This window comes from Salvelinus sp. IW2-2015, linkage group LG11, assembly GCF_002910315.2.
Source record: "Salvelinus sp. IW2-2015 linkage group LG11, ASM291031v2, whole genome shotgun sequence".
Classification (NCBI taxonomy): Eukaryota; Metazoa; Chordata; class Actinopteri; order Salmoniformes; family Salmonidae; genus Salvelinus; species Salvelinus sp. IW2-2015.
The window spans coordinates 11,255,127-11,269,362 of record NC_036851.1 but is presented as its reverse complement, the minus strand read 5'-3'; the positions used below and the strand labels follow the sequence as shown (position 1 = coordinate 11,269,362).

The following is a 14,236-nucleotide window of genomic DNA, read 5'->3' as shown; positions in this document are numbered from 1 at the left end:
GTTATGTTTGTTCCTTGTATAATGACAAACCGGGGCGTAGGTTTAACTACTTTTAATGAACATATACTTCAGCTAGAAAACTCCTTGTTTAGCCATGCAAGGCATTCTTCAACCACCTGCCCTCCGCATACCCTGCTGGGTAACATAGTCTAAATGTTATTAACACATAACAACACATCTTCCTTCCTTTAAAAGAAAACTACTTTTCTTTGTAACTACACGTCACATCACATTCGTTTACTCAACCTGCATAACACGCAATTTTCTATAACACACATTTCTTTCCCCCAATATTTTTTTATTTTTTACATTGCTCTCATCAAGACGCAATAAACATATTCTGATGTATAATTTTTTTTTTTTCAACTAAATATAGTCTGTCCAACAATACTCTATTGTGGCTCTATTTCTTTTCACATAAACAAAACATTCAGTCCAGGTGACCCTTTTTTTTAATTTTTTATAGCAATTCTCAATAAGCCTTTCAGGGGCTCTGACATTCCTTTTAGGTCGTTCTGCTGAAGTGCTTCCTGAAACAGTTGGACAGCGTTCGTTGTCAGTCAGGGTGTTCTGACTGAATTGTCCATTGCTAAAGGCATTTGACGCTTCAGCAGTATCCTCCTGATGATCCTCAGTCACTTGAGTGAATGGCTGAAGCCTTAGATCCACTCTGTTTCGTCTCAGTTGTGATCCATGCTCCGTTCGGATCTCATAGGATCGCGGTGCAACTTCTCTCTGCACACACCCTTGCTGCATCCAGGTTCCTGTAGTGATGTCTCAGAGTCATACATGATCTCCAGGTTTCAGTTCAGGTAAGTGTCTTGCACTTTTGTCGTGTCGCTGTTTTCGTTTGTCTTTCTGTTTTTCCTTCGCGAGTTTGACTTTGTGAGCACCTCTGGGTGTTAACAAGTCCTCATGGATGGGTAGGTTGGTTCTGATGCGACGTCCCATCAACATTTGTGCAGGTGAAAGTCTGTTCTGCAGCTGTGCGCTGCTGTAGATCATCAGATTTTTTAGGAAATCCTCCTTTCCATCGTGTGCCTTTTTCATCAGACCTTTGACAATTGTGACTGAACTCTCTGCTAAGCCGTTGGACCTTGGGTAGTTGGGGCTGGAGGTGTTGTGTCGGAATCCCCAGTCGTTAGCGAACGATCGGAATTCAGAACTTGAGAACTGCGGGCCATTGTCCGAGTACAGTTCAGACGCAACCCCATGTCTTGCAAAGACTGATTTCAGGTAGGTGATTACAGCTTTGCTGGAGGTAGTTGGCAGTGTTGCTACTTCGGGGTAGTTTGAGAAGTAGTCGGTAACAACAATGAGACTTTTGCCATTGCAGTCAAAAAGGTAAACTCCAACTTTGTAGTAGGGTCTGTTGGGTACTGGATGAGGCATTAGCGGCTTTGCTTGCTGCTTTGGCCTGTAGGTCAAACACAGTTCACATGAAGCAGTGGTCTGGCTGATTTCCTGGTTCATTATTGGCCAGTACATTACTTCTCGTGCTCGTCGTTTGCATTTTTCCTCACCCAAGTGGCCCTCGTGTATTTTCTGTAGCATTTCTTTGCATAGTGTCATGGAAATGACAATCTTGTTGCCTTTGAACACTGTCATCCACAACGGTGAGCTCTGCTCTGCACATCCAGTAATCCTCTATTCTCCTTGGACAGTTGTTTTTCTGTGCGGGCCATCCTTTCAGTGTTGTTTCTTTCAACTTTGTCATTGTTTGGTCAGCTGCGGTCTCTCTTTGGATCTGCTCCATTCTCTCAGAAGACACAGGAAGTGATGTTACGATCATGTCGACGTAGGCCTGAATCTCAGTGTTTTTCTGTGTGTCAAAGCTCTCTTTCTTGTCGACTGCTCGAGAACATTAACTTTCCCAGGGTATAGATCATCTCCACATCATACTTTTGCAGTCTGATCAACATTCTCTGGATTCTCATTGGACAATCATTCAGTGGCTTAGACATGATTGACACCAATGGTTTGTGGTCGGTTTCTACTTCGAAGTTTCGTCCGTAGATGTATTGGTGAAACCTTTTGCAAGCGTATGTGCTCACCAGTAGTTCTTTCTCTATTTGTGCATACCTTGTCTATGTGCCTGTCAAGGCTCTGAACGCATAAGCGACGGGTTGCCATGTGTCGTCATGCTGTTGCAGAAGAACTGCTCCCAGGACAAACTGTGACGCATCTGCAGAAATCCTTGTGCTTTTCTCTGGATCATAGAACCTGAGCACTGGCTCTTCTGTGATTGTCTTCTTCAGGTTTTTGAAGCAGTTTTCTGTCCCAGAAGACATCTGAGTGTAGCGGACTGTGCTGACAGTTAAGGTATGAACTTTGCAAGGTAGGTGATCATGCCCATGAAGTGTCTCACGTCGTTCTTGTTCTTTGGGCGCTCCATGTTGTTGATGGCTGATGTTTTCCTCGGGTCTGGTTTGACTCCATCCTCTGAAAGTACATCTCCCACGAAGATAAGTGTTTTCACACCAAACTCGCATTTGTCCTTGTTTAGTTTTAGGTTGACTTTCCGTGTTAGGTCCAGCACTTGTCTCACTCTCGCGTCGTGTTCTTATTTTGTGGACCCCCAGACGATGATGTCATCCATCATGGTCTCCACTCCTGGAATGTGCTCGAAGATCATGTGGATTGTCTTGTGGTAGACCTCTGGCGCTGAGAGAATCCCATATGGTAGACAAAGAAATCTGTACCTGCCCTCAGGTGTGTTGAATGTGCATAGCCTTGAGCTTGCATTGTCTAGCTTCATTTGCCAGAATCCTGATGAGGCATCAAGCTTACTGAACCACTTTGCTCCAGCAAACTGCCACATTATCTCTTCTCTGGTTGGCAACTTGAAATGCTCTCTCTTGATTGCTTTGTTGAGATCTCTCGGGTCTAGACATATCCTGAGATCGCCGTTCTTTTTCACCACAATAACCAGTGAGCTTACCCAGTCTGTAGGTTCATCCATTTTTGTGATGACGTCCATTTTTTCCATGCGTCCGAGTTCCTCCTTGAGCTTTTTCCTCAGTGCAAATGGAACTTTTCTGCATGCATGTACAACTGGAGTAATTTTGTCATCAGTACATATTTTGTGTTCTCCTGGTAAACATCCAAGACCCTCAAACACGTCCTCATACTCAGCCAGTAGCGATTCTTGGTCATTTTCAGTCTGTGATGTCACTACATACACTCTTTTCAACAAATTGAGCTTTTCACATGCATTCATTCCTAGAATAGGCTGTACACTTTTTTCCATTATCAGCAGCTGTGCTCTGAACTGTTTTCCTTTGTGCTGTAAAGTTACTATGCAGCTTCCTTTGACTGGTACGTTCTCCCCAGTATAACCAGTAACCTTAATCTTCACTGGGTGAATTTTGCTCTTCACTTTCAGTGTTTTGTAGTCAACCAGTGACAACAGGTTTACCTGTGCTCCAGTATCAAGCTAGAATGGTATTATAGTTTCATTCACAGTCAATGGCACAATCCATTTAGCTTTTACTGCATTGCATATTTCCACAGAATCAACAAAGTATTCTTCAATCTCCTCCTTGATTGTGTGAACCTTTTTCTTTGTAGCCTCAGCTTTGCAGAATTTTGAGAAATGATTATTTTCCCCACAGTTGTTACATGATTTGCCATATGCAGGGAAGTTTTTGGGCTTGTGGATGAATCCACATTTTCCACATATATTGTTTTGATTCCTCTCTTTTGCTTGTTATTGTTTTGTAAGGCGTTGTGTGTGGTGCTCCTCTCTTTTTATTGCATACACTGACGTCTCATCCCTGCGCAGCTCTTTAGATTGTGCTCTGGTGGTTTCAGCTCCTCAACACATATTCACTGCTTTATCCAAAGTAAAATCTTGCTCACACAGCAATCTCTCCTTGAGTCCGTTATCAAGTATGCCACACACTATCCTGTCTTTCACTAGTGAGTCTTTCAGATTTTCAAATTCACACATTTTGCTCAGTGTTCAGCTCAGCTAAACACTGGTCAAAACTGACTCCCTGTTTCTGATCATGAGAGAAAAACGTATATCTCTCAAACGTGACGTTCTGGCTTGGTATAATGTACTCCTCAAATTTAGCCATTAGCACAGTAAATGTCAAGTTTGCCTCATCTAGCTGAAAGCTATTGTAAATGTCCAATGCATCCTCTCCAATAACATGCAGAAAAATGGAAGCTTTCAATTTGTCATCATCTCCCCCTGCACCACTGGCTGCTTCTTAACACCCGCCAGCTTAACCCGGAAGCCAGCCGCATCAATGTGTCGGAGGAAACACTGTTTAACTGGCGACCGTGGTCAGCCTGCAGGCACCCGGCCCGCCACAAGCAGTTGCTAGAGCGCGAGGAGCCAAACCCTCCCATAATCCGGACGACGATGGGCCAATTGTGCACCGTCCTATGGGACTCCCTGCGACGGCCGATTGTAGCACAGCCCGGGAATGAACCCTGGTCTGTACTAACGTCTCTAGCACTGCAGTGCCGACAGCGTAATTGCTTTTTGGTACACCAGGATTACATTGCGTTGCGGAGGCAGTTGCAGTGCGTTCTGATTTATCGAACGTATGCGTCAAACTATGCATAGACGGCTTGACAGAAATGGTAACAGAAGGTGAATGTTCAACTTTTGTTGCATACATATCCAGATGATGCTGCGTACTATTTTCCCCTAGGACGTTGCCGGTGTGATCAAAGCGTTAGACTGCTGTGCCACTGGCACTTGGGAGGCCTTAGTTGCTGCCCACTTCGCTGCCTGCATAGCTTCTGCTGATTGCTCCACTGCTGCTTCCCCCTCCTTGACATGGAAGGGAAACTTAATGTTGTACATTAAAGACCTATAAGTGGGAGAAGGAGAAAAGGAAGGGGAAGGGAGGTGGGAGAAAGAGGGGGAGAAGGGGAAGTGAGGGGGAAGAATGGGAACTATGCATTCAATGCCTCTAGCTGGCACGCTTTTATGTTCTTTTTTCCAGAAGGGTTGACAGGCTTCATGCAGCTATCATGTTGCACACAAACGACATGTTCGTCCAAACTTTGTCTGTTGTAAAAGACGCAAACATAAGCATGACACAAGCAGTCTAGCAATTTCATGTTCTTCTTATATGCTGAATTACATGCAGCTTTTTAGGCAAGCATATTAAACACAAGCAAAACACTGACGGGCAGTCAAAATAGCCATTTGTTATTTTCTCATCATTGCGAAGATTGGCAACTCTCAGTACTGCATTATATGGGGCATAACTATGAAGAGTATCATCACAAACAGTAGGCAGTCTAAAGCAGTATTTGACAAACAACTTAAGGAATAATTGTGCGCCGGGCGACGCAAAACGAACTCACCCATTGTCAGATTGGTTACCGGCCGGATACATGCTCGGTTGCCAACCTTCGGTCCGGATACATGCTTATGCTCCACTGCCAACCTTCAGCTGAGCAGTTAGTAGGACCTGTGTGGTTAAAACACAGATATTTTTTTTTGCCCCAATCCAAAACTTACATGCAGCTATCTAGGCAGCATATGGTCATTTCCATGTAAAAGGACTCATGAGCGCCAACATGTGAAGTTCATAGTCTATAAGTTAAAACATATATACATTTTTCAACCATTTTCCATCCTAAAAATTAGGAATAAACAAAGGCTTTGATTTCTGGTCAAACCGATAGAAAAGGGGTCTTCGAAAACATCTACCAGAAAAAAGTCTTAAAAGTTATTGGAAATACAGCAAAACACAATGTTGAAGTAAAGACCCCTGTCAGCTACATAAGATACACACTTGTATTTAGTTTTGCCTTCTGTAAGTTTAAGAAACATTGCCTTAAAAGTCTGATACCAAAAACCCACATTTTTAAGATATGTTTTCATTTCTCTCGCTCATGAGGGAGGTTCATGAAAGTTCCCAGAAGAAACCAGTAAAGGTAGACCAATTTAGTTAGTGTTTTTACTTATTTCAAATTTGTTTATGAATTATTAAATGATTCAAACTCTAAATTCCATTACAGAATCTGTAATGGAATTTATGGAATTTAGTTGGCTACAGTTGGGTTCACAAGTTTGGACAGCACAGCACTGTACAGTAGAGTTCAGTACAGTCAAGAAAAGTAGAGTATATTCTACTTTAGTACTATACTGAACTCTAGTTTTCTGAGCTGTACTGTACTCTACTGAGCTCTACTGTGCTGTACTTTGACGTCCAAACTTGTGAAACATAGTCCATGATTGGTTCAGATATGGTCCAGTCCACACCAACCAAATTTGGTCTTGTTTTGGGGCCAGAACTCATTAAAATAATAGCCAGTGTGTAGAATAATACCCAAATATGCAAAGAGGATATTGCATGTGTATACCTTTTTGTGTACCCATTTAGGATACACCACAATATTCATAATTATGCATTTCTGTGTGGTACAGATCAGGGACCCATGATGAAATTCCTTTACCGCAATTCCGTTACCTGGTGTAAATTCACTTCACTTACTGTAGTTGAACAACCAAAAGAGATTTTTTTCAAAGTCAATGTGTCATGTCATAGCTAACACACCATTCTTTCTGTGGACATTTTTTAAATCTTAATTAAAAGGTGTACACATACTGTAAACTAAGGGAGATTTTTACAGAAGTTCTGTTATTAAACTTCGCATCTGCACAGTTCTTCCAGGAAACGTGTTCTTGTCAAATGTTCACTGTAAATTGTTAAAAGTAGTCATTGTGCACAGAGTTGTATGGTTTGTTAAACTTTGAAATCAATGGTTTTTGTTTGGCATATATTTTAACTGAAAAATCTTAGGTCTCAGCTCAATTCCGTTATGCAATTGCCCATATCAAACACAAGCAAGACACAGACATGCAGTCTAATTTGCGATGTAATGTTATTTTTTCATCATCATTGCAAGCATTGGCTAAGCAGTAGTCATACAGGCAGTCAAATTAGTAGTGTTCTTTTTTCAGGAACTCTGGCTAGTGGCTAAGATATGGCAGCAACTATAAAGACACAGTATTTTTTGTTGCTCCAATCAAATGTGTAGATACTGCGTCCTGCTTGTGCAACTGCAATATACGTTACAATAGACCGCGAAGGTGGTATAGCCTTCATAATATATTTTGGGGGGAATGTTGGTTGAAATCGCTACAGGGTTTTTATTTCAGTTGTTCGGAAAAAGGAGTCAGCTACATAGGTTACATTATCATGGTTCAGAAGAGGGTGAGTAAAGAGAGACATTTGAAGGGAGGGGGAGTGTGAGTAGAATAACACGTGCGCAGAACGTGATCAAGATCCTTAGCTTTGAGAAAGAGGTTTCCGGTGGTGCGGGCAGGGGCAAAAAGTCTGTATTTGCCACATTAACAATGATTCATAGCATGATATGGAGGTATATCACTATTAAATGAGTGTCATTTTGAAGCTGTCCTTATAATATATGCAATTTAGCTCTGTTTGTTATGCTGTAGTAATACAACCTGATTAGCAACCTAGGGGTGTAATGTTGGTTTAGCATTATTTAGGAGGGCTAGACCATCAAATAAACATACAGGACTTTGACTGGTTAATATATTTTCACTGGAAATACCAACATTCACAAAGTGAAGTATTTAACCTCCAACAATACATGTTAAACAGCAGGGCTAGCCTTTATTCAAACGTTCTAGTCTTGAGGAAGATTTCCTAGAACTTGACTGCAATAGTCTCTAGACCTAAACCTACATTTTGTCCAGGTGATTTTTGGTCAGTGATTGGCTCATTCACATACTCATTCAGCTCTCTTTGGTTGGCACTATTCCAGCAGCTCTTCATTATGTCAAATGTGTTTGTGAAGAACGAAAACACGGGTTAATGTAAACCTCCTTGAACTGCTTTGTCTTTGGCCCCCTTCCCAGCCACATTGTGTCTATCCCAGGAAGTTGTTCATTGTCATCTGATTTCAGCTAGTCTAGCCCTTTGCCGGTTTTATTGTACTGCTATGCCCCTGCTCCTGACTAAATGCGAGAACCACCCCCCTTTCTCCCACACTGCAGGTTAGGACAAGTCTCCTTTCCCCAGTCTACAGTGTCGGGTGGTGGGACTCGGTGGGGGGATGTGTACCAGTGGTGTTCCAGCCAGCTCCAGCCATGGGGTCAGCCGGTCGGGCTCATCGTATGCCCTGTGTGCCCTTGGGGTGGGGCTCATAGCCCTGGGCATTGTCATGATTGTGTGGACAATGGTTCCCGGGGATGCTACCCAGACAACCAAGACTCTAGGCAACTCCAGTATAACAGAGCCAGCAGACCATGGTGAGGATGGCGATGGCGAGGAGGACAAGGAAGCAGCGAAGACCTTATCAATAGCCTATGTGCTGGTGGGGGCAGGGGTGGCCATGCTGCTACTGTCTATCTGCCTGGGGGTGAGGAACAATCGGAGGAAGCACCAGAGAAGACAGGAGACACTGGCCATAGGAGTCCGCTTCGTGGACCATGTGGCTGGGGAGACAGGAGAGAAGTGAGTGCTTCAATCGATTTAGATAATAACTGTCTAACAGTGATTGATTTGAATCATCCAAGAAGGGATTCAGAGGCTTTGTTTTCACTATAAACCCATATATGGCTTACAGTGAGCTCCAAAATGATTGGGAATTGTAGTAAAAAGTGAAGTACTTGGTTTCATCTTTCATAGCACACAATGAATACATCAAGCTTGTGACAACAAACTTGTTGGATGCGTTTGCTTTTTGTTTTTGTTGTGATTGAGATTATTTTGTGCCCAATAGAAATGAATGGTAAATAATGTATTGTGTAATTTTGCAGTCACCTTTTATTGTAAATAAGAATAGACTGTGTTTCTAAACACTTCCAACATGACGCAATACATGACTTGATGTAATCATTGTGTGCTAGGAATATGGGACCAAATATTTAACTTTTGACTACTTTAAAACACATGGGGGGGGGGGCTATGTACAAAAAGTGCTGTAATATCTAAACGGTTCACCCGATATGGATGAAAATACCCTCAAATTAAAGCTGACAGTCTGCACTTTAACCTCAGCCATTGTATCATTTCAGATCAATAGTGCTGGAGTACAGAGCCAAAACAACATAAATTCACTGTCCCAATACTTTCGGAGCTCACTGTAGTTCCCAGGATGATGCCTGGAAATGAATATGTTCCTAATAATGTTCCTGTATAACTGTATGTCCTATAATTGTCCCTTTTGATTGACACAGTTCCATTAAAGCACCAGTTATCTAGTCTCTCCCAATCCAAGCTAGTTAAAGGAGCTACATGCAACATTTCCACCTGCAAAACTAGCACCAAATGTCATCACATACCAGTAGTAATAAAGGAATCCATATCCATGAGAGAAACAAACAAACATTGATCTCTGAGATGCTGCAAAGCTTTTTACCACAACGGGCCAGTTTGACTAGTTGTTGTTGTGTATGTACAACTTCCTGCATTACAATTGACTCTCATTCGTGAGGCTAACAATAGCAAAAACATGGCAATACAAAACTTCTTAATGTCCTTGCTACGGATGTTTTGGGGATTATGATCAGGTAAGAAGCAGTACTTAGCTATTTTAGGCATTTCTAGTATCCTTAAAAAAACATAAAATGTAAATGATGGCACAAATGTGACATGTTACTTATTTTAAACCGGTGTCCCTGTACATTGTTTTGCAGTTTAGATGAGTCAGTACCAGTCTACAACGTGCCCAGCTATGAGGAGGCGGTCACCAGTGGCCAGTTCCCCATCCGCCAGAGCAACTTACGCCAGAGCAACTCCCAGCTGCCTTCCTACGAGGACCTCATTAGTGCTGTGGAAAACGAGGGTGAGGGACCAAGTGCTGCCCCAGTTAAGGAGGCTCATCCTAGCAGTCCCACTCCTGAGCTCCAGCCCGCCGCTGCAGCCAACCCCCACAGCAGCAGCCGAGCCGGCCGGGTACTACGGCCCAACAGGGTACGCAGAATCAAGTCTGAGAAACTCCATCTGAAGGACTTTCGTTTTAACATTCGCAACCCTACTGATGCGAAGGTGACCATTGAACCAATCACTCCGCCACCACAGTATGACGACAAGATGCCTGAGTTCTGACAGCACGCCACTGCTTATAACTATAAGTTAACTATCGAAGATGTGCCAAATTAAATTATCCAGCTCAGGGAGCCAGCTATTCATTTTGTTTGCTAACTTGCTAAGTGGCTAGCTTGCAAGATCAAGCTTCTTGGTTATAGCAGACAGTCAATCCCCTCCTGGATCAAGATCCCTGCTACCTACATTTGTTTTGTGCATCAAATTTCTAGGATTTCAAATTACTTTTTTACGTTTGGAAAGAACTAGCACCCCTTGTGTGCACTGCCGGTAATACTGTATATCACGGTATGGTACAGGAATGGTGTGAAGGTAAGAACCTGGATACCGCACAACCCTGCCCTACAGGACACACTGCACCAAATACCCTAGTTTCAGACTCCTAATGATCCTTACACCTCTGAAGCCACTTCCATACCAGTCGAAATAACTTATCTCTGAACTCTCAAAAGCTGTTTTTCCACCAAGTTTTGGATAAGGGGAATAATGGGGTGTTAACACTCTGTGGAGACTAGAGATTCTGACCGCCAGTGTGACCCCCCCTCCTTTTTCTCTCCATAAGCGCACTTGGCCGTTCTTCTTCAGTCTGCTGATGCAATCAGGTCCTCAAACTCAGGGGAGCGCCAGGGTGGGGAGGTTATTAAAAATGCATCGGGGTCCTCTGGGTCTGTCTCCACATCAGACATGATGTCTTCAGTTGCCCCTACAAATCGCTGCTTCTTTTCGGCAGAGTTCTTTTGACCGACTGTCTTGAACGCTTGAATCTCAAAGCTAAAAAAAAAATAGCACAAGTCTCAACTTTTAAAAACTCAGTACTGTATTTAAAATGTATGGATTGGTTTACATTTATAATCTAACCCGTCTCTGGCGACGCAGTCTTCTCTTTTGTATGTTCCATTCCTTTGCTCTGTCTGCGGTGTCTGACGACTTATGCATCTCTTTCAGTCCAACACCGATTTGCAGCTGCATCTGAGGTGACAGTGTGGTCTATTAGCAATGGTTATATGCTTCAAAATCGTTGAAAAAAGGATCAAATGTAGAATATTGTTGCAGTCAGTCCATGTCTTCATAGGACTACTCGCCTTCAAATTCTGCCATGCGCCTCTCTCTATCTGTGTACCTTCATCTCAGCTGACTGACCAGCAGACAGTACACAGGTATTGTGCGGACTGTTGTTCCTGAGACATTAGTTGACAAAGAAAGGTCATGCATGATATTTGCACTAACACTTAATATTATATTTGAGAATGCTAAAATAACCATCATACAAGAACCTACCCTGATTGCTTGGTTGGACTTTTTCCCCAAAAAACTATTGTCAAATTCCAAGTCATAAGTGATCACATTTGTCTTCACTTTTCTTGCGGCTTATACTATATTTGTCCTCCTCGCCAGCATTAATGTGTAGATCCCTTACTGCCCGCTATTAAAACAGAAAAGAGCATCATTAGTAAATTAACATGATTCAAATATTCAATGTTAGCTACCACCAGTGTGCAAGTTGCAAAAGTAAACATTGAACTTACGGATAGCTCATTCCTTTTTGCCTGACGAACGCCCGTCATCCATTCAGGTGCAGTCGCTGCAGAAGTGCTTAGCTGTAGCTGCTGCTGTTGTTGTTGTTGGAATAGCTAGTTGAGCTACTTGCGTCATCAGTCTTTCGTCCATATCAGCCACCGTGTTGTAGACCGGCATCTGATTCAGCCTGGCTATGACATGAGTTGTTGGAAATCCATGCCCTCATTTGGTGATGCATCATTCCCTTGCACAAAGAAACTTCCGGCAGGTCCCAAAAACGAATTGTATCAATAACGTTTTTTTATCAATAGCACCTTGTCTTCTTTGCTGTATTTTACTACTTGCAGGTTCCTTCTCGACAATGCAACAACAATAAGAAATAATAAAAGATAAGAATACGAACATAAAGTAAATGGCAGTAGAATATAATAAATATTTAGCATAAACAGACGCAACTTTGTTTTTTTTATCCAGTCGGATAAACACTCCAAACGGTCTACCCAACAGCCCGGAGGCGTCCGCATGATCCTAAAGCACAGCATTGCCTCATTTTGTATCACATTCCAATGATAAAACTGTGGGGGACAAAAATGCAATTTCGGAATGTCCCCAGTACGCCCCTGAGCATCAGTATAATACAGTTCAGAAACTGTCTCTGCGGCTGTTGGTATCCGACCTCATGCACCGATACCATCTGCCGACAGTAAGGGAGATAAACGCTCATGGCTGGGGTGTATGGGGTCCTAGATGATGCTGCGTGCCTTCCTTGGGCACTGTTTCGAGTAGATGTCCTGTATGGGTGGGAGCACGGTCCCAGTGATGTACTGGGCCGTCTTCACCGGCTGGAGGGCCTTGCGCTTGTGGACGGAGCAATTCCCATACCAGGCCGTGATCAAACCAGTCAGGAGGCTCTCGATGGTGCAGCGGTAGTATTTGGAAAGCAGTGAAAAGCAGATTACTCCATCACACACCGGACGGACAACCATGTACTGCAATGTCAGAATGAAGTTAACAAAATGCAAGGGAGTATTTGGACACAGGCGAAGACCAAGGCAGAGAGGAAAACAATAAAGACTGAAACTGGGGCCAGAGCTACTTAAATTGACACATTTCATGCCCATAGACATGGCTGTAGTGGACCATATGCATAATGTTTTACTGGGGAATATTGGTGTGCTGAATGATGTAATACTAAGAAATATTCAGCTTAAAGTTGATGCACCTGGAGACATGGGCCAACTACCTGCTAAAATCTCAAATCTCCTCAGGGTTTTCTCATTTCAATGCACAAGAATGGAAAAATTGGACATGCGTTTACTTCTTATTCACTCTGAAGGGACTTGAAAGACAGCAGATAGCCTAGCAGTTAAGAGCGATGGGCCAGTAACGAAAAAGGTTGCTGGTTTGAATCCCCGAGCCGAGAAGGTGAAAAATGCGTCTGTGCCCTTGAGCAAGGCACTTAACCCTAATTGCTCCAGGGTCGCCGTCAATAATGGCTGATCCCTGCTGTTTGCCATATCAAGTGAAGATGGGATTGATCTGTATATTGTCTTCACATTAATGTGTCCAAACAAGGATCTATCTCACCATTGTACAGCTTACAGAACAGCGTGATAAGGTAGACATGCTGGGAGAGGTTATAAGCACTGATCAAAGTAGAAGTTTTTCCGCTCATCGTGTACTTACTTGCAAAGTGGTTCACTGCTGACAGACGGGCCTACCATGCTTTCAACCAGATGTAGAGCTAACACCGGGCATAGTAACACAGTTGTTCTCTTGTGATGTGTGCTTGTTGGTCCAGCATATGAAAACACACATTTCTCATGTCATAGCTCGTGTAAATTGGTTCCAGAAACATCTGAATCAATATAATTTCAAGCCCCGTGTTGAGGTTTGGGACAAGGCATTGGAATCTGTATCAGAGGCATAGTTTATTCCAGTTCAGAGGATTATGAAGAGTTGTGCATATTGCCAGTATAAAGTGCATTTTGCCAGGACTACAGAGACAGTGGCTGTGGTAGTACCTGTTTGAAGCAGGGCTGCTTTTGAGGCATTACATCTTTTTTATTTAACCTTTAACTAGGCAAGTCAGTTAAGAACAAATTCTTATTTGGCTACTTGGAAGTGCAACTATAAGACATCAAGGGGCCTACCAGTGGGAGTTTTGAGAGCAGAGCTACTGTTTATTTATTCATTTGTAGCGGTATTTAAAAATATATATATTATTCATTGTTTGTTTATTTTAAAAAGTGTATCATACTTTTTACACGTTTTATTATCTGTTTTGTATATGGAACTTTGCATTGTACTGTGAAACTGATTGAGGTGTTAAAATCCCATTTGTCAACCAGCCTTTTTATCTTGGCCTTTAATCAATTACGCTTTTGTTTTATGTTCTTTGATAACATATGATCTCTTTTATTGCCGTGCTTGTTTCTTAATTGTATTGTTTTAAGTGTGTTACTGTTTTAAATGCACTTCAAATAAAGTTTGAATTTAAGTTTGATTTGATATTGGATCTTTAATGGATGATTCTATGAATATAGACTCCATTCACTTTATAGTCTCGTTCTTAAGATGTTTTTAAAATGTATGAACTAGGATTTAGGCCTACTAAATAAATATTTGGAGTAGATTGCCTACTGAGCTGAACTGGGGTGTGATAC

At 42.4% G+C, this 14,236-nt stretch overlaps 1 protein-coding gene across 1 annotated transcript in view; it reads left to right on the top strand.

Moving 5' to 3' along the window:
- The window catches only part of LOC111969804 (transmembrane protein 51-like), a 23,141-nt gene extending 9,065 nt beyond the window's left edge, over positions 1 to 14,076 (top strand). Inside the window, exons 2-3 of the mRNA XM_023996071.3 lie at positions 8,000 to 8,459; positions 9,644 to 14,076. Of these exons, the coding sequence (XP_023851839.1) occupies positions 8,059 to 8,459; positions 9,644 to 10,055 (813 nt within the window). The 5' untranslated portion in view covers positions 8,000 to 8,058 and the 3' untranslated portion in view covers positions 10,056 to 14,076. The remainder of the gene's footprint in view (positions 1 to 7,999; positions 8,460 to 9,643) is intronic.
- Positions 14,077 to 14,236: the final 160 nt, after the last annotated feature.